The following is a 26,673-nucleotide window of genomic DNA, read 5'->3' on the forward strand; positions in this document are numbered from 1 at the left end:
GAAGTATCAGAGAGTCAAACACCAAAGACAATGCTGTTGTGCTCAGTTTCTTCCACCGTCCACCCTGCCTTACAAACCTGAAACTGTCTGGTCATGGGTCATAGTTATAATTGTTGGAAAGACTTGAAATGGCTTTCTTCAAGTTCACTATAGCTGATGGAACCTTCATGCTACTGTCAGCTAGTGGACCACTCATGCATTTATTTTTTTTCACTTTATTAATAAATTTATAAATTTTCATTATTTACTTTATCAACTAATATATTTATTTACTGAATGACTACTCTGTCCTCCTATGTGGCAAGCCCTCTGATGGTCCCTTAGCAATCTGGTCTGCACTGAAATAGATCTTGATATTTGCGACTAGTGCTAGAGATGATAAAATTCAGTAGAGCATTCTGACAATGTGTCGTTCTCTTTTTTCAATTTGTGTACCATTTTGTGTGGTAGACTCCATAGGAAACTGCAGGCTATACAGTTCCAATTAATTACTTCATAATTCTAGACTTGTCCAGCATGTCATCTTAAAAAAAAAAAAAGATTTTATTTATTTTTTGAGAGAGAGAGAGCACAAGTGTGTGTGTGTGGGGGGAGGGGGAGGAACAGAGGGAGAGGGAGAAGCAGGCTCCCCACTGAGCAGGGAGCATGATGTAGGGCTTGATCCCAGGACCCTGAGATCATGACCTGAGCTGAAGGCAGACGCTTAACCGACTGAACCACCCAGGCGCCCACAGCATTTCATCTTTAAGCCACAAAAATACTATGCTTATATAACAACCCATAGGCTCTGAAAACAACACTAAGGGAAAAACCAAAAACCTTTATTCCCAACTTTACTCACTTTCATCATATTCTCATCAATGGGACACATTGGAATTATTTTTAAATTCTCATGTATTACACAAAAGACGGGATCAGAACAGTTCCGTGGATCCGATGTTGGTCACACTGTTGATTTCTTCATTTCCTTGTTAGTGATTTTTAATTTTTGTCCTTTTCCTTCCTCTTCCCACCCTCCCACATTCCCTCATTTCCTTCCCTTTCTATCCTTTGCTGTTTGCTACAACTCAAAGGTTCTTGTCAATGCCTGGAGGGCTAAGCTTCCACAATGTGGCTGTCAGCATATAACTGGCCACACACAGTAGGAACAGCAAGGAGCATGGGCAGGAAAAGCTCTAGGACTCAGAGATGGGAGTCCAACCAGCTGCCTGATATTACACATGAAGAATGCCTTTCAGGAGCCAAAGAAGCCAGCAAACATCCACAGGGAGTCAAGAATCAGACTGAGCAGAAAGAGACCTGGGTTTCCAGTGTGACTTGGGCTAGTCACCTCACATCTCTGGGTCTTTCTCCATCTGTAAAACATGGTGCTTAGACCAGCCAAACCTTGAGGTTTCTTTGATCTCTGTCACTCACAAATTATGAAACCTTGTTCAAGGTCAAATTAAATGAATTATTTTTTTAATGCATTGATAATTGAGAGGGCTCTTTTATTCTTATATTTTTTTCTCCAAAATCTGGAGTTTGACAAAGGAGCTGACAAAATCCTAACCTGAATGAAGTCCCATATTAGTTATCCTTAATTAACTTTAATTGAGCACCCATCAGGTTAGGCTTATTCTTGGGCTGTTTCAGTATTCTTCCCTTCTCATCACCCAGAGTCATCCAGTTTGGGACTTAAGAGTTCTTTAGTTGCCTTATTTATGTTACTTTTATGTTTCATCTTCAGCTTAACTCTGTAAGAAACATGATCTGGTCTTAAAGTTTTCTTTTGCACTTCCCACAGTGCCCTAGAATGATGCATGGAGCAAAGCTGGTAACAGGGACTTGGTAATCATAATAGTATTTAAAAAAATTCTATTTTTATTAAGTAATCTCTACACCCAACCAATGTGGGGCTCAAATTTATAACCCTGAGATCCAGAGTCACATGTACATGCTCTACTGACTGAGCCAGCCAGGCATCCCATAAGAGCATTTTTTTTTAAACTAACATTTGTTAAATGCTAACCTACATGGCAGGTGCCTTTATAAGTGTTTTACATGGACTCACATTCTAAGTGCTTCCACATATTATCAGTTCCTATTTAGTGGCTTCAAACTGTGCCCACATTTTATATATAAGGAAAATTGAAGTATAGAGAGGTCGATCACTTGCTCCAGGATTTACACAGCTATGATTCATAAGTCAAGTTTCATTCCCAAGCAGTTAGCTCCAGAGTTGAGCCCTTAGCCACTATGCAATACTGCCTTTCTTGTGACTGTTTGCAAAGATTTCAAGTATTCTTTGCACTCTGCTTTTAGCACACAGCCTTGGTAACCATCGCTGAGAACCTCTGCCAGCAAATGACTTTCCATGGAATTTTATACTTTATTTCTGAAACATAATCTCTGCTGCTTTATTCTTTTCAAATGGTTCAAGCAATGAGATTTCCATGAAGGCTCCATGAGGGGCTATGAGAATAGTGAATGCCGTGTAGTAGTATGAAGTACTATGTTCACTTGCAGGGAGTACAGCACTCCTCATTTCATTTCTTCATTCTCAGGAATGCCAGTTCTTCTGCAATTTCCCCAAGGGCTCCTCTCCTCTTTATTGGCTGGTCTTATACATTCACGCTGAAGGTGATGTGATCCCATGAGGCTAGCAGGGAAGCTATAGGCTGATTTACCCTACCTGGGTGAGAAGACCCTTACTCAAATCCGTACATTGATTTATACCAATGGAAAGTAACAAAATGTTGGGGTGTCTGGGTGGCTCAGCCGGCTGGACATCTGACTCAATTTCAGCTCAGGTCATGATCTCAGGGTTGTGGGATCGAGTCCCGCATTGGGGTTCCCACTCAGCAGGGAGTCTGCTTGAGATTCTCTCTCTCCCTCTGCCCCTCACCCCTGTACACATGCATGCATTCTCTCTCTTTCAAATAAATAAATAAATAAATAAATAAATAAATAAATAAATAAATAAAATCTTAAAGAAAAAGAAAGTGACAAAATACTCTCTTTCCCCTTGTTTCCCTTACTGCCTGTCTGAGCACTTCTGAAGCTACTCATCCCTTATGGACCACTTTCTGACAGAAGGCTCTCCTAAGTACTCCAGGCTCCTCTATTCTATGCAGTTACTTCCATTTATTCATGCACCAAATATATGCTGAGCATAAGTATAAGCCAGGCACTGTGCTAGGCGCTGGAGGTGTAATAAACTCCAAAGGACCTTGCAATTCAGTGACAGAGAGATTCTTAAGTAACTAGTATGCTGTGACAGTGTGCGCAAGGTACTAGAGAGGCATGAGGAAGGCAGGATAACTTCCACTGTGGAGGGGAGCAGGAGGTGAATGTCAACTGGATAGTGAAGGATAGGTCATTGCTCACTAAGTGGAAGAGGGAGGAAGAGAGCAAGGTTATTCAATCAGCCAAAGAAGTTAGGCAGGGTTCTTGACTGTCTCTGATAACTCAAAGTGTATCTGTTCTCCAGTTTGAATGTAAACTCATCGATAATATTAATAGTGGCAAATAATTGTTGAGCTCTTTCTCTGGCCACTGTTAGTATATGTCTTATTAACCATTTTGTACTAATAATGTCATTGAACCCTCCCCACAATTCCATCACACACACACACACACACACACACACACACACACACACCCTTCTGTCTATATTATTACACGTATACAAATGAGAAAGGGGACGTCATTTGCCTTGTTGGTAAGTGGTAGAAGCAGATTCAAACTCAGCTCTCTCAGACTCCAAAACCCAAGCTTCACTATTATTTTGTTTTCTGTTTGTACTTGTCCAGGGCTGAGTACAGACTAGTTGCCTAAGCAGTGTTGGTAGAGGGAAGAATTGGTTGACAGCTAGGTGTCTGTGGCAGGGGAGTTGTGCTATGTTGTATTGCAGGCAGGAAGGGATGGACCAGTGACTTCATTCACAATCTTGGTCCAAATGGAGGCATGTCATGTTACAGGGTGAGGCCAGTACCTGTATATCCTCCCAGGTATTTATTAAGTGATGATTATGCCCAGGGAAGAGGTAAGAGTCCAGTCCTGGGGTCAGACAGGCCCAGGCACACTGCTTCTCTGCTAGACACACTTTTTTTTTTTCTTTTTGAGAATCTTCCTTATTAACAAGTTTGAGTCAATTCACTGGTTGTGTGTCCTTGGGGGTAGGTATTTAACCTTTCTAAGATTATTGTCCTTGTCTGTGTCATAAATTTAATAATAATGTCTACTTCATGCCATCATCATCATCATCATCATCATCATCATCACCACCGGTAGGTAACTCATGAGGCTCAGAGAGGTAACTTGCTTTGCTTGTGGGGCTTACTGTCTAGTGCTGGACAAGAGGCAGATATTCATGCTATGCATGCTATGGAAACTCAGAGGAGAGACTCCTGGCCCAGCTTCTCCTGCCTACCTGAGCTTAGGAAGGTCATGTTCCCTCCCTGAGCATCAGCTTCCTCTTCTGTCAGTCAGGGAGATAAATTAATGACCTCAAAAGTCCTTTATGCTGCGAAGATGTTTCCTCCTCCCTCTGACCATTCCGCCCTTTCCTTCCCTCCTTTAGCTGGATGTTTCCAGCTTCACCCTCTTGGATAATGACTCAGTTTCGGGAGCTGACAGTTTACTCTTTGTCTCCCATGATCCGATGTCAACGGCAGACCCAGAGCACAAGACGTCACTTGCAGCGCCCGTGTGTCAGGAGGAATTACAGGCAAACCAATACGTAAAGCACAATAATAAATAGTATTCTTTGTAAAGTTGTTCCTGATTGAGTAATTTTCACCTCTTGCTTGCTTCTGGAAGGTGGGGTAACTCACAAATGAAGGCAAATCCATTACAGTTGAAACTGCTGGGCCCTCAGCCAATAGCCCCATTTTAGCAGGACGCGTCACAAGGGTTAGAACCCTCACTGGGAATTCAGTGGTGTAGCAGGTGAATGGAGAGTTGTTTCTGTCTGGGACATTGTTGTTCAGCCCATGCTGAGCCTTCTATTTACACATTTCCTTGGAGGAGCTCTTCAAATGCTATATGCCAGGGGATTGTGTTTTCTAAGACACGTAGAGCTCATGAGGGGAGGATATCTTAGTTCTAATGTGAGAGATATGAGTAGCCCAAAGATTTTGCCATAGTTCATTTTTTGGAGAAAGAAAAATTGAACATTGCTTGCCAAACCTCAAATAGTAGCTGATAAAAGTGCAGATTTTCACTTGGCAGGGATCTGAACATCTCTAAGATTTTAGAGTGTGCAGATAAAAACCATGAAAACACACACACACCTTAAGGGAATAAAAACACCTTCACAACCCCCAACACTTCATTTAAGAACACTCTATCCCCTTCCCTCCCTTTCTCTCTTACACACACACACACACACACACACACACACACACACACACACACACACCCTTCCTAATCCTGTTAGCTGACGCAGCCCAGCAGGTTAATTGTTATTTCTATAGGAGACACCAGGGATCTCAGGGTGAGTCCATCACTGTAACTGATGGTCACTTTAAAGCCAAAGAGAATGCTTCTTGTGCCTAGGGAGGATTTTTCCCCTCAGCAGCCACCAGAAACTCTGCAATCACCCTTGATTCCTTCCTTGTGAGTTTCTGTCACTTTTTCTTATTCTTCCTGCCTCTGTCCTGGTTCAAGAAGATTTTTTTGCACCTTGTTTGCACATGCCATTCACATAACATTTGTGTTCCACTTGTGAGAAAATGTATTTGCATCACACAGCACAGTGCCAGGAAATTGCATCTAATAACATTATTACTCCTTATCCATTCTCATTGCTGGGGATGAAGAGTGCTCATCCTACTAGGAGATAACCATTTGACAGCAATATCCATTACTTGAAGACTCCAAAGGAGTGGGATACTAATACCTCCTCCATCATGGGCTATTGTAGTTCTAAATGCAACCAGGCATGTATGGGCTTAGCCATGGTAAGTGTTCAACAAATGGTAATTATTTTTTGTTCTATAAGCATTTATTGTTTTTGCCAAACATTATATTCAGGGTTCCAAAGGCAAAAGTGTCTGGTGCAAAGTAGAAAAAGGCACCCCCTGTGGGAAAAAGAACTGCAAAAGCTCACTTTCTCGGGCTGGCTCTTGCTGAACGGTAGGTGGGGTGTGTTTTGTCCTCCAGGTGTGTCCCCTCTGCAGCAGTATGTCTCTACTAAACATTGGGAACACAAAATGTGGGGCTCACAGTTTAAGCAAATCATTACCACACTGTGTTATAATTGCTATGATGGAGGTGTATATAAGCCGACATTGAGGAGGGAGTGAGGGCCACTGGGGAAGCTGGAGAAGGCTCAGGGGCACCATTTTAAATGGGATTTAAAGAATGAGTAGGAGACTGCAGGTGGAGCTAGAATAGCAAAGCTCAGTTCAAGCAGAGGAAAGGGTTGTCCAATAGGGGGCGCAAAGCCACCTCTTTTCTCTTCCCCTCTTCCCCAATCCTGCGAAGTTTTCTGGATGGAGTGTAGGATTTAGGGGAAAGCGGGGTTCAGACAAATTGTGGGAAAGATGCTCAAGAGGCAGCTCTGGCCTGCACTGTGAACGCCTCAGTTACATATGGTACTACTGGATGATTACTTCTGTTCAAGAAGTGATCAAGCAATAAATGACCAGTATAAATTTTTCTACAGAAATCAGATGTAGAGTTCAGAACTATTCTTTTATCACTGAATCAGCAACTTCAAGTACTTGGATTATAAATTTTAAAGAAGAAGAATTTTGCAGCTCACAGAGAAGTTGCAAAATCTACTCATCAAAGTGTTATGCATTTTCATCACAGGGAAGATCCTACTATGAAATGAAAAAAAAAAAAAAAGAAACCTTATTCCTTGGATCTCTCAGCCCATGGTAGATTAAAAATAGCATAATTCATTTTGGATGGGGTCTAGACAGAGGTGCTGCTCCAGGCTCACCTCCGCAGACAGTGCCATGGGACTACAGCTGAGCATTGCATGGTGAGGCGGGCAAGGAAAACTGTCGAGATTGGATTCAGCCACAGAGGGCATCGTGTAGTGTGGTAACTGAGCTCCTCATTCATTCAGCAACTCCTAAGGGGTCCGAGATGGGGGTGGAAAAGGTTAGGAGTGAGGGCCAGCCTGGGACCTCTGCATTGGTTTTGCACTGGGCATCCTGTAGACAAACAGCAGTGTGGGAATTGAGTCTTCACTGAACACCCAGTCCCTACAATTCAAAAGAAACTTCCACTATAGTAGGTGCTACCAGGTTTACATATCAGGTGAAGATTTAGTATTACTGGAGCATCACCAATCACATGAACATTGTGATTTTGAATTTTGTTGCTGTAATATAGAAGTACTAAATATATATGGGATTTAATTTGTAAATTTATTTTAACAGGATAGATGATAAGAGCTATAAGCATATGGTATTTGTACTCAATTTTGTTTATATATATTTAGGAAGCATCATCATAAAAAAATTTAGTCAACAGTAGGGGAGACCAGAAGGATTGTTTTCTTATTTTATTTTATTTTATTTAAGATTTATTTATTTATTTTTAGAGTGAGAGTGCAGGGGGAGGGACAGAGGGAGAGAATCTCAAGCAGACTCCCCACTGAGTGCAGAATCTGATGCCAGGCTCAATCTCATGACCCTGAGATCATGACCTGAGCTGAAATCAAGAGTCAGACACTTAATGGACTGAGCCACTCAGGCAGCCCTGGATTATTTTCCTTAAAAGAGGCTCCTATGTAGTCCTCCCCTAATAGGGTTTTGTCAGGAATAAATGAGAAAAGTCCTGATAGTGTATTTAGCAAAATGCCTGGTTTATAACTACTTTCAGTAAATGATAGTTACATTGTTTTCACATTTTAGAAATAGTGATCAAAGTCAAATCCTTTATATACCAAATGTGTACTTTGTCCTTTATTGAGAAGAGGGTAAACACGGAAGTTCAGTCAGCTCTTGGGGATCAGCTGGGGGAAAGGAGAGCTCTTTACCTTTAGCAAAACCATGGTCTCACTTAGTAGCAATCATAAATTGGTGTATTTCTTTTTTTCTTTTAAAGTGTTTTATTTAAGTACTCTCTACAGCCAATGTGGGGCTTGAACTCACGACCCCAACATCAGGAGTCACATGCTCTTCCCACTGAGCCAGCCAGGTGCCCCCAACACATCTATTTTCTGACTGTAATTTATTGAACTTGTGCTCCCAGGGTTCCACCTCTATGGGGACCTGCAGGTTTAGGCTTGGGAGGTGCTCACAGAACACCTTCTCCCCAAATGAGGAGTGACAGCTGTGTCATTCACATGGGACATGTGCTCCAAATTCGTTAAGGGGTTAATTCTTCGTGACAGGTGGGTACAAGCCAATTACAGGGAGAAACAGTGGCTTCTTGAGGCCTTCTGGGGAAAATCACCATTCACAGCAAGAAAGCCGAAACACCAGTTTCAGCAAGTGGTAACAAATATTCAGACAGTTGTCAAAACATGAAAGGCAAACAGCATATCTGCAAGCTTTTTGCTTCTTTTCAAGTGAGATGGGCTCTCAGGTACACTGATTCGTACTTGTAAGACATTTGAGACAGCCACAGGGAGAGTTCTCACTTCACCCACATTTCCCAGAACTCTGGAAACGGCAGTACATGTTACCACTACTAACAAGTAAAGGATGTTTCCCATAGCGTCTCCATTGTCACTGATGCATACCCATGGCCCTTGCTGCATGGAAAGAGTTAATTTTCCCTTTTTCCCCTCAATGGACCTCAAGTGCACAGAATGCCATACCTCATAATCCTTAGTCATCATATGCTTTTCATTGTCTCATGCCTTCACGTGAGCTGATGGATTCATGGTGCTTATTACATTATGACAGCTGATGGATAGAGAGATAAGGAAGGAGCCACACAGGGATTTTTTTCTCGAGAAGTGTAATTTTGGCTTGACTTAATATCCTTTATGTCTCTTCAGGTTGGTTTATCTCACACCTTTTTTTTTTTATTAAAGGTTTTATTTATTTATTTATGAGAGAGAGAGAGAGAGAGAGGGCACACACAAGCAGGGAGAGCAGCAGGCAGAAGGAGAAACGGGCTCCCTGCTGAGTAGGGAGCCCGATGTGGGACTCAATCCCAGGACCCTGGGATCATGACCTGAGCCGAAGGCAGATGCTTGACCGACTGAGCCACCCTAGTTTATCTCACATCTTAATGAAGCAAGTTCACTGCACCTGTTATTGATCCCATTTTACAGAGGAATATTGGCCTGCCTCGATGACTTGGCCACTTGCATAGCCAGGACTGCAGGATGGGGTCTCTTGACCACTGAGAGGAGCAGATTAGGTATGGAGAGTGCCAACTCCTAGGAAATCAAAATCTTTCCCAGGCCATTCAGTGTTTGCCAAGAGCAAGGCCAAAGCCTCACGCATCTTTGTTTTTCCCCTGTCCTTAGCACAATGCTGGACATGAAAGACCCCTTGCAAGCCTTTGCTGAATAAATGAAATGGTATTCATGTACCTCTAAAAGACAGCCCTTGTCTGTGTAACTGTGGACAGGCCACTCATGTCTCCAGCCCCTGCCTCCTCATCAGTGAAATGGATAATGTACCAAAGTGCTGTGCCAATATGAGGACTGATTAATATTCATGAAGAATTTCTTAATCCCTGAAGAGTGGATCCATCACAACCACCTTTCTGCTTTTAACCTGGAAATCAGTCTAAAATTGGTTTCATTTTTTTTAAAGTTTATTTTAGTCACAGTTTTATTGATTCTGCCCTGGGTTGGTTTCCAGTTCACTTCAGTGGTTATTTTAGTATCCTGCATAAACTGGTACTGATTTCTAACGAAGTGTGTATCTATGCACTAGAAGGGACGCTCTGGGACAACAGAGGTAGGGCCTTATTCATCCATGTCCCCACTCCATAGCCAGAGCAATATCCTGTATGTAGGGGAAACTCAAAATCTATTTATTGAAGTGAAAGGAAAATAACACTCAGATTGAGAGAACCTTCCTTTAAAGGCAATAATACATCGTTCAGTTCTCCATTTATAAGCCACAGCAAAATCCATGTGGGCTGTACCTTCTAATTTACATAACTTTTCTCTCAATACATCATCTTCTTTATTCTCACATTATTTAATTTAATAATTATTGATTGAATGCCACGAACTATTTTAGGCCCTAAATAAGTCACATTCCTTGCCTTTAAGGAACTTGCAATCTACTCTTCAGATTTTATTATTATAGTTGAAACATCAGAGTGTCAGAAAGAGAAACTACTGGTTCCAGATCACATCGTTAGAAAAACTAAATATAGGATCCAGGACAGTTACATTTCAGAGCCTTTTTTTTTCTAATGAAAGAGTAAAGTAATTAGGTATTAAGCAGAAGCTGATGTTGAAATGTTTCAGACATTACATGATCTGTCATTAAAAAACAATTTACCCACATGTAAACAGTACACAGTTGAAAAGAGGCAAGAAATACATACTGTTTTTGCTTGCTAAGAGTCTGGCTATAATCACCATAGTGAGGAAGTCAGATGACTGGGTAGTCAATCCTGCATCTTTATCTTTCAGTACTGATGTTTTAGCTTTCGGTGAGTTAAAAACTTCTGCAAAATGAAATACGCAAGCTCTAAGGTGCAACTCCGGGCCTTTTGCCTTAAAGAGTCAGGTTAAAGGAAGCTCTGTAGTAAATCGGAATGTATTCATGATTAACTTTAAAGCAGAAATGGGTTTGAGCCAAATTCTCTGAATAATACTTAACATTCTGAATTAATAGCGGGAAGAAAACTTAACAAAAGCTTAGTGTTCTCATCTGATGAAACTATACTTGTTATTTATATAACCACAAATTATACATCTCCTATTTCTATTACTTCAGCCCTAGTAGCATCACTAATTGAATAGATAGAATTAGCTATGCTAATAACATCTAGAATGAGTTCATACATAAAAAATGCCTTAAAGAATCCATTATTCTATTTTCCTCACCCAATATGACATCATGCAGGGCCCAGCTCTGTCACTTATTAGCTCTATGAGCTTCGGTAAGTTATGTATCCTTTCTAAACTTCAGTTTTCTCATTGAAAAAAAGAGCATATTAAGAATACATACCTCACAGGATTTTTGTAAAACACAAATGAGCAACGCCTATTTAAAAAAAACCCTGTAGACAATAAGGCAATTTACAGATGTTCATTCAGTGTACTGAATGAAATGCAGGGGTTCTAGAATTTCCCATAGGTAGCTACGCAATATAGCAGAAAACTCAGAAACACTCCTGACTTGCAGGCAGAGGCAGGGGCAGGAGTTTGAGGACTGAGTGAGATCAGTTGTGCTGCCACCTCCCCCTTCCTGCTTAACTTCAAGGTCAGCAAGCACAGAGTCAAAAACACCCATTATGCAGATGGGTGTAGGGCAAAGTTGTGACAACTCTTCCTTCCTCTCATCTGTGCAAAAGGGGAGTTAGAATCTAAGGAATAGAGTACTTTGAGGAGGTTGCTCATTCTAGCCTTATAAAGGGGGCAAGTTTGAGATATGTGTGCATGTGGGTAGTGGCGGCAGGGGGTGGTGGGCAGGGGGAAGAGATAGACTAACATTTCTAGGTACTTTATATATATATTATATCTTTTAATATAATCTCCAGTTTTATACATGAGGTAATTGAAACTTAGACATATTATGATAACTCTGGCAGAAGTTGGTCAGTCTGATATCAAAGCTTTCCATTACACTTACGTACCTCAAATTTCGTATCTCAAATTTCCGCAAGCTCAAAGAAACCCTTGGGTAGCTTGTTAAAATGTAGCTTTCTTATCCCCATCCCCAGAGGTTCTGATTCCAAAGGACGGGGGTTGAGCCTGGGCACGTTCATTTTCAATGAGAGTCTCAACTAATGTTGATGTAGGTGGTCCATTTTCTGGTCTCTTCTTTCCTCCCTATCGCTACTCTATGGTCCTAGGATGGCCTTCTTCATGTCTCACCTGCATTATCAAAATGGACTCCTGCTTCCTAGGGTTGCCTTCTTTTGGAAATTGATTCTACACAGCAGATCTGGAATCAGTAGCTTCTTTGAGGAGAAATGTTGCCTTTCTGATGCCCCACGGAGTGGGGCAATATGGTGTTCCTTCACTCTCCTTCCCTAAATCTCTGACTTACTCTTGCACATTTGAGCTCTTCATGGGGCTCCAGCCATCCAAAGACTGGTGCTATTAAGGAGCTTTCTTTTGAGGGCGGTAATGACCTTTCCCTTGAAACTCAAATGTCACTTTGAAGTTGTTACAAAAGCAATTCTTATAACTCATCCTGGTAAAGCAAACATAAATCCTACATGCTAACAAAACACTGCCAAGTCAGTTTTTTGATAAATGATACAATGGTAGGCTCTGCTACCAACTCTCTGTGTCTCCCAGAAAAATGATTCTCAGTGTCTTTATCTGTAAATGACATAGTAGGAATCAATGGTCATAGGGAAACTTCCAAGAATGTATGAAGTAGAACTGAGATTTCTCAGTGCTAGCTCCATTTGATTCAGGGAGGCTGCCATGATCCTATCACCATAGCTCCATCTGTGTCCCATGCCCTCTCTCACAGTCAATATTCCCTCTTAAAGGGAGCTCGAGGCTTTGGAAAAGGAAACAGAATAATATTAGGAACCACTAGGTCAGATGTCCAAGGATGACAGTCCTCTCTGATCTCTTTAGCAATTGTTTCCTTTTTCTTTTCTTTTGCCATTGTTTTAAGTTCAGATTTTCAAAATCTCACACCCATAATACTGGAGTAAGCTTTCTCAAACATCTTCCCCTGTCAGTCTTTCTCCCCTCCAATCAGTCCTTCCCACAGTTACCCAGATTGATTTCTTGGAAATTTACTTCTGATCATTCACTTTCCTTTCCTCCAAGAAAGGAGGACTGAGCAGACAGAATGCTTCTGGTGGACACGATGCTAGGTGCTAGCAGCTCAAAGATGGACCTTTGCCAGGGATTGACATTTGGGCAGCAACACAAGTACATTCAGGGTGCAAGCCCAGGGGAAATCACTAGGTTGGGTTCAACCATTAAAATTCTCTGTCTACAGGATAAAGTCCAAGTTTCCTAGAAAATTTAAGGCACCAGAACTGATTTGAGTATAACTTTCCACTTCCGAGTCCTTTTATTCCTCTTCATAAATTGCTGCTTACAATGAAAGTAAACAATATTTTCCCTCCTAAGTATCCTGTATCCTATTCCTACCCCCCGTCTGCCCCTTTGCAAATTTTACTAATCCTTTAAGGTCTCCCCACACCCTCTTCCCCCAAAATTCAAAATCCCCCAGTTTCCAAGCCAGAATCTCCTCCTCTGAACTTCAGAGCAAGTTTCTTGTCCCTCTTGTTTAGTATTAATCACTCGCTCCCTGTGGGGACTCCTTCTCTCCCCCAGTATCCCTGCTTCTTCACGGCAGTGACGATCTCTTATTCGGCTTGGTCCACATGGCCTGGCAAGCTGCTTGTACTGGCATCTAATAAAGGTTTATTGAATGACTGAATGAACACATTTGCCAAGACTTGTCCCTCTGGCAGGCCACAATTAGAGGAAATGTGCAGCCCCAAGCTCAAAGTGAGAAGTTCCCATCCAGAAACATGTACATCATCTGGGAAAGCAGCTTCTGCCTTTCAGGATTTAAGCTTATGTCCAAGTCAGTTTTTGACAAAGCTTAATAAACCCAATTCAGTATACTTCTTCATTTTTCTTAAAATGTACCAAGTGACATGGTTTTACTAGGAAGAGGACATGCTATAGTAAACAGATTATGGGCTTTGGAATCAGTCAGACATGGGTTCAGATTTCTTTGTCTTAGTTTCTTCCTTCCTTCCTTTTTTTTTTTAAAGATTTTATTTATTTATTTATTTATTTATTTATTTATTTATTTGAGAGAGAGAGAGAGAGAGCTAGGCATCCCAACCTTAGTTTCTTTAAATCTGTAAAAAGGGAACAAGTGATTTCCCTTCATATTTTGTTGTGGTGATTAAAAGATTACATGAACTGCATTTTTACAATGGACATTCTTACTATTGGAATAACATCTTCATCTCTGTTTTGTGCCAGCCTGTGACTAAATAGCACTAGTTATTTACTTACAACCTCCTTTACTTTGGAAAGGATTTGCAGCGCAAAGGAGGCACTTACACATTGCACATGGCTGGCATTTAGTAAGGCTATTGATACTCTTTCAAATATATAATTCCCTTCCTTAAATTATAGGAATTTTTAAATAAAATGAAACAAAATTTAGCATAAATTACTAAATACTCATTGATTTTTCAATGGAGAACAGCTTGATTGTGAAGATCATATTATTTCCTAAATGTCTTAATAAATAACAGAGTGGCTGATTATGAAACTGATGAAAAAAGAAGACCAATGAAAGAAAGTAAGGGAGTGATTAAGTTTTCGACAGAGGGTAGTTTGAGTAGAGACTCATTAGGAATTTAACCGACATTCTCAGGGAAGCCTGCCTGCATTGGGATCTGGGAAACTGAGATAGTTCTCAAGGAGACCCATCCAAACAGATGGCCACTTTGAGCTTAGGGGTCTGGGTAGGCTGGAATGATGTGGGTTACTGACACAATTGTCCACTTGTCTTTGCATGTGTAGACACAAACTTTGTGCAGGCACACAGAGTGGACTGAAAGCCTGGGCACTTCATTTGTAGCAAATGAGCACTTTCAGTAGAGAGCCTCTGATTTCTTCCTGGATGTTCTCCAAATTCAGTGAGCTTCCCGCTCAAACCAGGCTTTCCATACAAGCTGCCTGACCTTCCAGACCTTCCTGGTCAGCCCCATTTGCCACACCTACCACTACACCAACCACACCATCCATCTGGTGTCCCTGATCTGCTTGGCCTCACTCTAACATGCCTACATTTTCCACCTTCATGTTCATGCTGTATTTTATGTGTGGCACACTCCTACTCAGACTTCAAGATCTTGTTTGAGTACCACCTTCTTTTGGAAGCTTTCTCTCTTACCCAAGGCATGATTAGTAACTGTCCTTCTCCTGACTTCCAAAAAAATATAGTGTGAAGAAATGGACATTCTGCTATCAAAATGTACTGAATGCAAATCTGACACTTGTACCTGTTAGCTGTGTGATCTTAGGTAAACTAGCTCATCTTCTTGAGGCACAGTCTCCAGATACTTCAAATAAGGACTGTTAATTCCTTAAATTTCTGAGAATCATCAGTGATACTGTATTGCCAGTTTTCTTATATTTCTCTTTGTGAGCTCCTTGAAATGAGAGACCTTGCCTTTTTAATTAAACAGGCTGTACTTTTTACTTTGCTGTCCTACAACACACCTAGCACAATACCTGCTGTTTCACAGCATTCAGTATTTTTAAATCAATGGATAGTTCTGGAAAAATAACTCAAGCACAGATAAGTCAATCAAAGTCTAAGTTCTTCTATGAAGTGCTCTCTGGCCATTCCTATACCCATTAATTTGAATTCTCATAGCTCTTATACATATTTCTATTAAGGCCATTGCCACAACCTGCTTTATCCATATGAACTGATTTTAAGCTTCTCCAGGGCAGCAACCATGGCCTCCCTTTGAACTCATGTTTCACAATGTGTAAATGCCAGCTAATGACAGGGTCCTTTCAAATATCCCCTTCTCTTTCTCATTCCAAGTAGTTTTTTTCTTCAGTTTTTTTTTAAAGATTTTATTTATTTATTGAGAGAGAGAGAGAGAGAGAGAGCACAAGCAGGGAGAGTGGCAGAGGGAGAGGGAGAAGCAGGCTCCCTGCTGAGCAGGAAGCCCGATGCAGGGCTCGATTGCAGGACCCTGAGTAGAAGGCAGACGCTTAACTGACAGAGCCATCCAGATGCCCCTTCTTCCTCAGTTTATGTTGAGTTTATCCCTAGGTCCCAGACTGAGGCTTTTGTGACAATAACTAAGTTCTGTAGTCCGTGTCCTTGGCTCAAGGTGACTGGCTTTTCCTGACCCAACTTCTCAGCTCTCCCCATAGTGGGTCTCTCTCTTTCTTCAGCAGACTTTCTCTTAATCATCTTTTACTTTCTACCTTGGGCAAGAGTCTTCTCAATGATGTATTGTTCTCAAGGGGATTTGGAAAACTTTGATCTATTATTTCTTAACTCACAGGCTCATGGAGAATTACTGTTGGAAGGCATCTTAAAAAATCATTGAACCTACGGACTTCAAACAGAGAACAATTCTCAATGTTGTGCTAGGGATGAATAGTCAATCATGGCAGTTTTTTTTTCTCCTGCTGAGGTCATACATGGTCTCAGAATAATTTTCAACAAAATATTTCAGGTAGAAATTATCAATCCACAAGAAACTATCAATCCATAATCACGATCAATCCACCATATAGGAAGTGAAACTTGCCTGACATCCTGGATATAGTTCAAAGCTATTATTTTGCCAATGAGGCCCAAAGAGCAGTGGTGACTTAATAGTGAACTCAAACTAGAACCCAAGTTACTTGACCCTCATGACTGTTGGTCCAGGGTTTCCCTTTCCACATGGTCACTGGTCCTCCTTCAGTAGTCATTTAAGTCCTAGAATTTATATTCTGTTTTTTGGCATTACCTAATAGTATTTGACAATATGATTAAAAAGCCTAATACACATGTCTTAGCCTTATCAAAAAGACATCTGAGCTCTCATAGATGTTATAAGCTCTTGAAGAGAAGGGCCTTTGTTACACTTTGCATCTTTCACAAGTTCTAGCCCTGTGTCTGGCATATAGTAGGTATTCAACAAAAATTCTCTGATATATATTCAACTATATATATGAAACAAAGAGGAGCTCTATCCTTAAATTCTCACTAAGAAGGAGTGAAAAATCCTGCTCTCTTGTTTGTAAATAGTATTTATTTGAAAGGACTCCATACATGATGACACATACCCTCATTTCTTTTTTAAGAGGGACACCTTATGTTTAAATAAATTCCTGTTTCACCCGAATGTTTTAGGGTAAAGTAAATGATATGTCAATGATTGGGCCACCCTGTGACACTTCTACTTCAAAATATGAGGGGCAGTGTTGTGATTTGGGCTCAAAAGTCCTAAGAAATGATAGCCTTTCTTCTTTTTGTTTTTCATGGTAACATCTATTGACCATAACCTGAGGTTCTGTGTGATGCTCACAAGCCAGAATTGTTAGGACAGAAAGATAAAGGAAAGGAGATGAAGAAAAAGAGCATAGGAAGAAAGAAGGGTAGGTAGGGGGCAGTATTTTACAGTACAGCAATGAGAGACTTGTTTTATCACTTAAAAATAGATTTTAAAAGCTGCACAAGCCACAGCTGACATCATACTTAATGGCAAAAGAGTGAATGCTTTCCCCTTAAGGTCAGCAACAAGGCAAGGATGGCTGCCCTTGCCACTTCTATCCAATATTGATCCGGAGGTTCTAGCCAGGGCAATCAGGCATGACAAAGAAATAAAAGTCATCCAGATTGAAAAGAAAGAAGTAAAACTCTCTTTTCACACATGATGACCTTGTATGTAGAAAGTGCTAAGGAATCTACCAAAAAAATTTATCAGAACTAATAAACAGGTTCAGCAAGGTAGGAGGATATGATTGATATATAAGCTAATTACATTTCTATATACTTGAAATGAACAAAACAAAAATGAAACTGAAAAGACAATCCACACGTAAAGAAAAGAAGAAATTGGAACCCTACCTCATATCATCCTTAATCCCATGACCTTGGATTAGGTAATGGTGTCTTTTATATGATACCAAAAACACAAGTAACAAAAGAAAAAATAGGTAAATTGGACTTTATCAAAATTAAAAACTTTTGTGCACAAAGGAACACTAGCAAGAGAGTAAAAAGACAACCTACAGAATGAGAGGAAATAATTGGAAAGCATACATTTGATGAGACTGATTTCCAGAATATATAAAGAATTTCTACAACTCAACAACAACAAAAAAGCCCAATTTAAAAATGAACAAATGATCTGAATAGACATTTCTACAAAGAGGATATAGAAATGGCCAATTAACCCATGAAAAAATGCTCAACACCAATAGTCATTAGGGGAATGCAAATTGCAAATACAATGGGATACCACTTCAGACCAAATAAGCAGAAAGACATATAATAACAAGTGTTGGTGAGAATGTAGAGACATTGGAGCCCTCATACACTGATGGTGGGAATATAAACAAGTACAACCACCTTGGAAAAACAGTCTGGAAGTTCCTCAAAACATTAAACATAGAGTTATCATAAGACCCAGAAATTCTACTCCTACGTATACACCCAGTGGAAGTAAGAACACTCCATACAAAAATGTATATACAAATGTTCACTGTAGCATTATCCATAATAGCCAAAGAGTGGAAAGAACCCAGATGTCCATCAACTGATGATGAATGGATAAATTAAATGAGATGTATCCTTACAATGGGATATTATTTGGCAAGGAAAAGAAAGAAAGTACTTATATATGCCACAATATCTGTGCATGAGAACATTATGTGAAGTGAAAGGAGCAGACACAAAAGACCACATAGTATATAATTCCATTTATATAAAATATCCAGAATAGGCAAATCTATAGGCAAAATAGATTAGTAGTTGCGTAGGACTGGGCAGGGTTGAGGGTGGGGGTGAGGTCGGGGGGTAATGGGAAGTGACGGCTACAGGGTTTCATGGGGTGAGCAAATGTTCTCAAACTGATTGTAGGGATGGCTGTCTAACTAAATATACTAAACACCTCTGGATGGTATACTTTAAATTAGTGAATTGTATGGTATGTGAATTTTATCTTGTTAAAGCTGTTATTAAAATAGATACATGTGTACATAATACTTTAATTTTGGTGATTCAATTTCACTTGTTAATTCTCTTCTATGTCTGTCACAACAATCCATGTATTCACTGAGATGATCCAGATATATATATTTCCATGACCACTGTCTTAGCTTTATAATACGTAATAGACTACACATATTTGTGAAGAGCAGATAGGTATCTTTTATGAAATCCATCCTTTTGAACATTTAATTCAAAAGAAAAAAATTAAAGAAATGAAAACACTAAACTATCTTTTTCTTCTTCAGTGTAATCACTACATCACCTTCATCAACACATCATTTCCATGGACCACTGTCAGCTTTAGCCCCAGTATTTAATATATTTACTACACATCTACTTCATCAGAGAATACATGATTACTTTCAGCAGTACACTTATAATAGTACTCTACTGTCTGGTAGCTCCATAATTTCCTTGCTACTGGAAGCCTAAATGTTAATTATAGTTAAACCCATGGCAGCCGAGAGAACTTAATATTTTGATTATTTTGTACCTACCCCTTTTGAATCAATCACTCCAGGTTTTGCATTAAACTTCACTGTCTTCAACCGGGCACGCTCCTTTCTTTCCACCCTAAAGAAAATTGGAAAATAAAGAGCTGATCGCATGGCAAGGCATTTATGAGTAAGTTCCTTACTAAATAAAGAATACCTCTTCATATCCTATAGCGCAAATACAATGTGTTCTAAAGAATTCCCATTCCTTTGTTTGGTAAAAAAACTTCTTGGTATATTGTCTCTAAGAGGCTAACACATCCCTTGAAACTTCTGTGTGCTATGTACTGAGAGTCACAGTGATTGGAAGAAACAAAGAGGGAGAAAAACTAATATTTGTTACTTAAATGCCTGAATAAATCAACCAAAAATCTATTAAAAGAAATCACAATCCACAGAGATGAACACCTAAAGTGAAGACTAAATAAACTTCTTTCTTCTCCTCTCCTCCCCTCTGCACACGTCATCTCTCCTACTCTTTTCTTTTGGTTTCCTTTTTCTTCCCTTCCCTTTAGAAACACAAGGGTATCTGCCTTCACCTCAAAACCAAATATGTTATAGGTAATCTTGAATTTTTTCCTTTTCCCCAGTGCTGTTCTCCTGTCATCTCTGCAGATTTCATTATTGTACCTGACACTTCATTCATTCATTAAACACTCATCGAGTGCCTACCATGTATCAAGCAAGGAGCTGGGGAACAAAGAAAAAAAATTAAAAAGCATGATTGCAATAAACACCCAGGAATGTGCTCCTGGTAGGAACAAAGACATAAAGAGACTGATAATGCTGCACGGTAAGACTGTCGACAGCAACGCGTGGGGGCGGGGGGGAGAAGGAGGGATAGACGAGGCATCTATCTCACTGAAGGGTGAGAAGGAGGGATAGAAAGCATTGGGGTGAGCTTCTTGGAGGAGGTATCAATTTATGTGAAACTTGAAGGACAAGAAAGAGCTTGTCACCAGGAAAAGTCCAGGGAGAACTTCCCTGACAGGAGCAATGACACATACCATGACCCTAGGATATAAGCAAGCTAAAGATTGTGGGAAGATTCTGGTATAGGGTATATACAGGATGGGATGTGAGACAGTGAGGTGGTGGGACCTCCTTATAAAAGATATCCATCCACACTACGGACTCAGGCTTCTTCCTTGGGGAGTCCTCATGAGTTATGGGAGGATATAAAGCAGAGAAGCGCTCAAACAGAGGAACATAGAATAAAAGACGCTGGCAGAGGAGGAAGATAGGCTGGAGGAGAGAAGGGACAGTGGAAAGCAGGAGGCCTGTTGAGAAGTCATTGTCACAATCCAGGCGAGAAATGATAATGAGGTGGAAGGAAGGAAAGGGTTTGAGAAACAGTAGTAAAGTAAAATTGGTAAGACTTGTGCCTCTTCGAAGGAAGTGGTTAAAAAAGAGGTAAAGAGAAGTTAAGTATCTCCTTGTTGTTTTTTTTTTTTTTTTTTGTTTGTTTGTTTGAGCCTCTCCGGTTAGACATGATCACTCCTTCCTTTATGACACGACAGTACTTATTTGTAACTTCATGTTGGTATTGTCTCATTTCCTTGTGTTTGTTTTCCCAGAGCACATATAAAGCTGTATGTTCCTTGAGGGCAAACCCACATGTCACTCTGCAGCATCCTGCAGCAAGTCCTCAATAAACCACTATGAACTCAAATAATCTTCCATGAGTTGTTTTGACTTGACTGTTTGTTTAAATATGGCCAACTCTAATTTCAAAAATGGGGAAAGAAAAGAAAGAGAGAAGAAAAACCCCGAATCTACAGAAATTAATGGTTTATAAAATCTAAGCTATTCATAGATCAATAATTAACAACATATTGCTTTTTAACTGAGAGCTCTTTTGTGTTCCCTGTTGAAACACAATGCAGATCGGGGTTTCTATAGTTACAGAAACAGTTTCAGTGCGAGAGGAGAATATTTGAGTGGAAACAGCTGAACAAAAATTTTCATATCTAACCTCAGATATTAAAGCAATATGTTCCACTGAGAGTTTCTACATACAACAGTTGGGAAGAGCACAAGGAAGACTTCAGAAAAGGTAAGCTGCCAAGTGGAAAGATGCTCACTCAGAAAATGCCTGTTCTGAGCAACTTCACCTTTTCTTGGTTTTAATCCAAGTGCAAATGTTAATTCATATTCATCTCTTTGGATCCTTCTAAAACTGTTCTGGCCCTGACTTTATCCTGGCTTCTTTTCATTAACCAGGATAATTATGGGAAACACTAGTACATTAGATGATGCCAAAATGACAGGCAGAGGATCCATGTTTATTTGATTAGGCTATGCAAAAAATTCTGCACGAACCACAGAACTCACAGGGCTCCAAACATATACTAGGCTGAAGTCAGGATTCTGACTATTTGGACAGAGCATTCTAATTTTTACCCCCTGGTTTCCAAGCTCACCCTTTTCAGATTTCTTAAGAAATGTCCCTATTAGGCTATCTTTAGTGATTCATCGCTTAAATCTTAAGAGGGTTTCAAAGAATGTTAAGTCCGATGGATACACACACACACACACACACACACACACACACACACACACACACACCTATTATTTGCTATGGTTTATTAATCTTCAAACAGGCACTAGAAAAAAAACCCACAATTTTTAAAATGTTACTGTAGGTGGCATGGTTTTGGCTCATTCATGAAGGAAGTCGGAAAGTTTTGCTTTCTCTTGGGGTTGGACATTTCATTAATGAGAATGATGATAATATAAGTGTTGGCTGAAGTTTTAACATAAAATTATTATTGAAAAATTCCTTTACATTTATAGCCTCTCATTTGGTTCTCACAATAACCAAATGATGTAGGTATTATTGACCCCATTTTATGGCTGGGAAAGCTGAGACTTGAAACTTGCCAAGTTTAAAAAGTGGTAGAAACGGCCTGAACACACATCTGCTAAAAGCTAACTTGAGTGTTTGTTCACATCTACTCAGCTTGGGAAATAGCATTCAGGATCTTCCTCGTCTCTCTTCTGCAATGGGAATTCTCAACACAAATAAGATTTTGGATGAGTTATACATAGTTTTAGGGCCAATACAGTTCTTCAGATATCTGCATTAAGTTTTTCACAAATGATAACCAACCTTCTCCATTGCATCCCCATATCCCAAATGTCCTGAATTAAATAAACCATAACCAAATGCAAGTATATAATCACTTACATAACACCATACCATAATAGGCTGGGCTTTAAAAAATTTTTTTTAAGAATGTGAGAACTGGGGAGAGGGTAGAGGGACAGAGGGAGAGGAAGAGAGAGAGAATCCTAAGCAGACTCCACATCTGGTGTGGAGCCCAACGCAGGACTTGATCTCATGACCCTGACATCATGACCTGAGCTGAAATCAAGAGTCAGACGCTTAACAGACTGAGCCACCCACGAACCCCTGGGCTTTAAAATTTATAATAAATTTTAATACTGAAATTTAGGTTAGCTAAATGACTATATGCAACACTATAAATATTGAATTATATCATAAATATTGAATTAATTTCTCTTCTTGGCAGTCTTTTTGTATTCACTGTAACCCCATCATAGTTTTGCTTTCCCATCACGGAGGCCCATGTTGATTCCCTCTCTCAGTGGTAGGTGGCTATGGCTTATGTTTTCTCCTACCTACCTCAGCCCCTTCCTCTCTTGCTTCTTGGGATGCAGGTGGATAATTTATTGCTCAAAAGAGAGGTAGGGCTGGGAAATAGGGCTCTAAATAATGGTGTGTTCTTTCAAGCACTAAAAACTCAAATATGAAGAAAGGAAAATACCCATTATTTGAGTATGTACAAGGTATTTGATGTTGTACTAAGCACTTTGCCTATATTATCCATAACCGCGCAACAATCCAGGACTTAAGATGGAGCTGGGCATATAGTAGATGCTTAATGAATCTTTGTTGAATAAATGAACAAATGAATGAACGAATGCATGAATAAACCCTCAAGGAGTGTTGTGGGCCTGGATGTGAAAATTGAGGCTCAAGAGTTAAGTGACTTACCCTCAGTGTTTTTAATAAAAAATTACTTACCAACTCATGACTTTTTCACTTGGTAAGAATTTACATCAAGTTTAGCATCACCTTCTCTAATTATGTTACTAAGTAAGACTCCTTTGGCAGAAATAGATGATATTAAAGCTTTACCTAAGGAAATGGTGGGCCACCTGTATAGAAAGACTGAATCGAAATGAGAAGTACTGCCTTACTTCTCTCACACTCAAGAGGCAAGCAATTAATTAGATTGTTTAAGCAGAAATAATCCTCTCCACCCTAGTTTGGTCACTGACCAAAATACTGAAAATGTAAACTGGATGGCAAAATCTGAGCAATCACTTCTGACAACTAGCATCTCCAGGGAGTACCAAATGGTTATGCTTCAATGAGTCCAACTGTCTCCCTCTGCCCTCTCACCCATTCCCCATCTGGCATTTTCAGGTCCTGGCCAAACACATAATGAGGTCAGGCTTGGAGCACTGGATGGTGGGAGCATCATTTGGTGCTGGGTATTCCTGTGCCCATGCTCTACAAGGATGAAAATGCCATCCATGTGACTGGCCACAAGCTCTCTGTGAAGGTTAGGTGAGTAAACCTTAATTCAATGCTAGCTACAAACCTGTCATCTGAGAGCCCAGGTGACCATCACTATGGGGCAATGAATAAAGACTCAGATTAAAAGACTGTGGAACAAATCATATCCTGGTCACTCACAAAAACTACATAGTCTCAGGAAACAGTGATTCTATGCTAAGAGGCCAGGTTTTGCAAACCCAGACTTGTTTGAATCCTGCATCGGCCACTTGTTGGCTCTGTGACTTAGGGCAGTTCATTCAGCCTTTTAGGATCTCAGGATTTATGTTGGTAAACTTCGAGTATTGACATAGACTTCAGAAAATTACAGTGAATGTTAAATAAGATAATACAAAAATTGTTTAGCCCAGTGTCTGCTATATATTAAGAACTCCTAATTGACAATTCTAGTATACTCTTGGTATAGTGGAAAGCCATGTGGTCTTGCCATCAGAGAGACTTGGGTTCAGCCAGTGGCTGGTTGTGCATCCTCAGGCAAGTTACTTGACTTCTTGGACCGTCAGTTTCCTTATGAGGCTTTTGTGAAGATGAAATGAAATTGTGTATTTGAAAGCACTTGGCACCATACATGGTTGGTGCTATCATCAGATGGAATTCATCCCTCTATCTGCTGTCCTTTCACATCCCTTGACCCCCACTATGGACTGAATGTGTTGGCCCTCATGAATGGGATTAGTGTCCTTATAAGAAGAAGCATGAGAAATGATCTCTCTTTCAACCATGTGAGGGTACAGCAAGAAAGCTATCCATGAACCAGGAAGAGGGCCCTCACTGGGAACTCAAATGACCAGTGCCTTGAATTTGGACTCTCTAGCCCTTCAGAACTCTGAAAGATGGATGTCTGTTGTTAAAACACCCAGTCTACGGTATTTTGTGATGACAGCCCAAGCTGACAGGGATAGTACCTTTAGTTACAAAGAGCCCCCATTAATCTAATCACAATGTGGCTGTGCCTTTGTCACATGTTTAGTCCCACAAGCATGTGACTCCAATTGGGCTTCAGTGACCCAATGACAGTGCTTGGCACACAGATACTGCCAAAACAATTCTTACTCATTTAAATTGTGTCAAGTCTTATTTTTGTAACTTGGGCAGGAAGGATTGAATATAAGTTGAGAGTACCAATTCTGTTGGGGTGTCTGGGTGGCTCAGTTGGTTAAGCATCCAGTTCCTTTTTTTTTTAAGATTTTATTTATTTATTTGTCAGAATGAGAGAGAGAGAGAGAATGAGCAGGGGGAGGAGCAGCAGGCAGAGGGAGAAGCAGTTTCCCCACTGAGCAGGGAGCCCGATGCAGGACTCTATCCCAGGACCCTGGGATCATGACCTGAGCCAAAGGCAGATGCTTAACTGACTGAGCCACCCAGGCATCCCTAAACATCCAACTCTTGATTTTGGTTCAGGTCATGATCTCAGGGTCATGAGATGGAGCCCCATGTCAGGCTCTGTGCTGGGTGTGGAGCTGCTTAAGATTCTTTCTCTCCCTCTCCGGCTGTCCCTCCCTCCTCCCTCTTTCTCCTCCCTTAATTAAAAATAAGAAAAAGAAAAAAAAAAGAGTATGAATTCTGTAGCCTGGATTCAAATCCTGGTTCTGCCACTTACTAGTTGGGCAATTTCAGGCAATTTAATTAACCCCTCTATGCCTCAACCTCCTGATTTGTAAAATGGGCATAATAATATAATATCTCTTAAAGGGTTGTAATGCGGTTTAAATGAGTTCATTGTAGGCCATTTGGATGTCTTCTTTGGAAAAATGTCTGTTCTTGTCTTCTGACCATTTCTTGATTGGATCATCTGTTCTTTGGGTGTTGAGTTTAATAAGTTCTTTATAGATTTTGGATATTAGCCCTTTATCTGATATGTCATTTGCAAATACCTTCTCCTATTCTGTCAGTTGTCTTTTGGCTTTGTTGACTGTTTCTTTTGCTGTGCAAAAGCTTTTTACCTTGATGAAGTCCCAACAGTTCACAGACACATGAAAAAGTGCTTAACATTGCTCAGCATCATGGAAATCCAAATTAAAACCTCAATGAGATACCACCTCACACCAGTCAGAATGGCTAAAATTAACAAGTCAGGAAATGACAGATGTTGGCAGGGATGCGGAGAAAGGGAACCCTCCTACACTGTTGGTGGGAATGCAAGCTGGTGCAGCCACTCTGGAAAACAGTATGGAAGTTCCTCAAAAAGTTGAAAATAGAGCTACCATATGACCCAGCAATTGCCCTACTGGGTATTTACCCCAAAGATACCAATGTAGTGATCTGAAGGGGTACATGCACCCCAATGTTTATAGCAGCAATGTCCACAATAGCCAAACTATGGAAAGAGCCAAGATGTCCATCGACAGATGAATGGATAAAGAAGAGGTGGTATATATATATATATATATATACACACACAATGGAATATTATGCAGGCATCAAAAGGAATGAAATAGTTCCATTTGCAATGATGTGGATGGAACTGGAGGGTATTATGCAGAGCGAAATAAGTCAATCAGAGAAAGACATGTATCATATGACCTCACTGATATGAGGAATTCTTAATCTCAGGAAACAAACTGAGGGTTGCTGGAGTGGTGGGGGGGGTGGGAGGGATGGGGTGGCTGGGTGATAGACATTGGGGAGGGTATGTGCTATGGTGAGCGCTGTGAATTGTGCAAGACTGTTGAATCACAGACCTGTACTTCTGAAACAAATAATGCAACATATGTTAAGAAAAAAGAAAAAGAAGAAGATAGCAGGA

At 40.3% G+C, this 26,673-nt stretch overlaps 1 protein-coding gene across 24 annotated transcripts in view; it reads right to left on the bottom strand.

Moving 5' to 3' along the window:
- Window positions 1-26,673, bottom strand: part of DLG2 (discs large MAGUK scaffold protein 2) — a 2,181,535-nt gene that overhangs the window by 41,855 nt on the left and 2,113,007 nt on the right. For all 24 annotated transcript variants that reach the window (XR_012374525.1, XM_073879808.1, XM_073879828.1 and 21 more), the window contains one exon: window positions 19,322-19,397. Coding sequence is in view for 23 of the 24 variants with exons in the window: in XM_073879808.1 (XP_073735909.1) it covers window positions 19,322-19,397 (76 nt within the window). In the remaining variant the exon portion in view is untranslated. The remainder of the gene's footprint in view (window positions 1-19,321; window positions 19,398-26,673) is intronic.

Source organism: Callorhinus ursinus, unplaced genomic scaffold (genome assembly GCF_003265705.2).
Source record: "Callorhinus ursinus isolate GAN/ISIS: 27379988/994484 unplaced genomic scaffold, GSC_fseal_2.0 scaffold35, whole genome shotgun sequence".
Classification (NCBI taxonomy): Eukaryota; Metazoa; Chordata; class Mammalia; order Carnivora; family Otariidae; genus Callorhinus; species Callorhinus ursinus.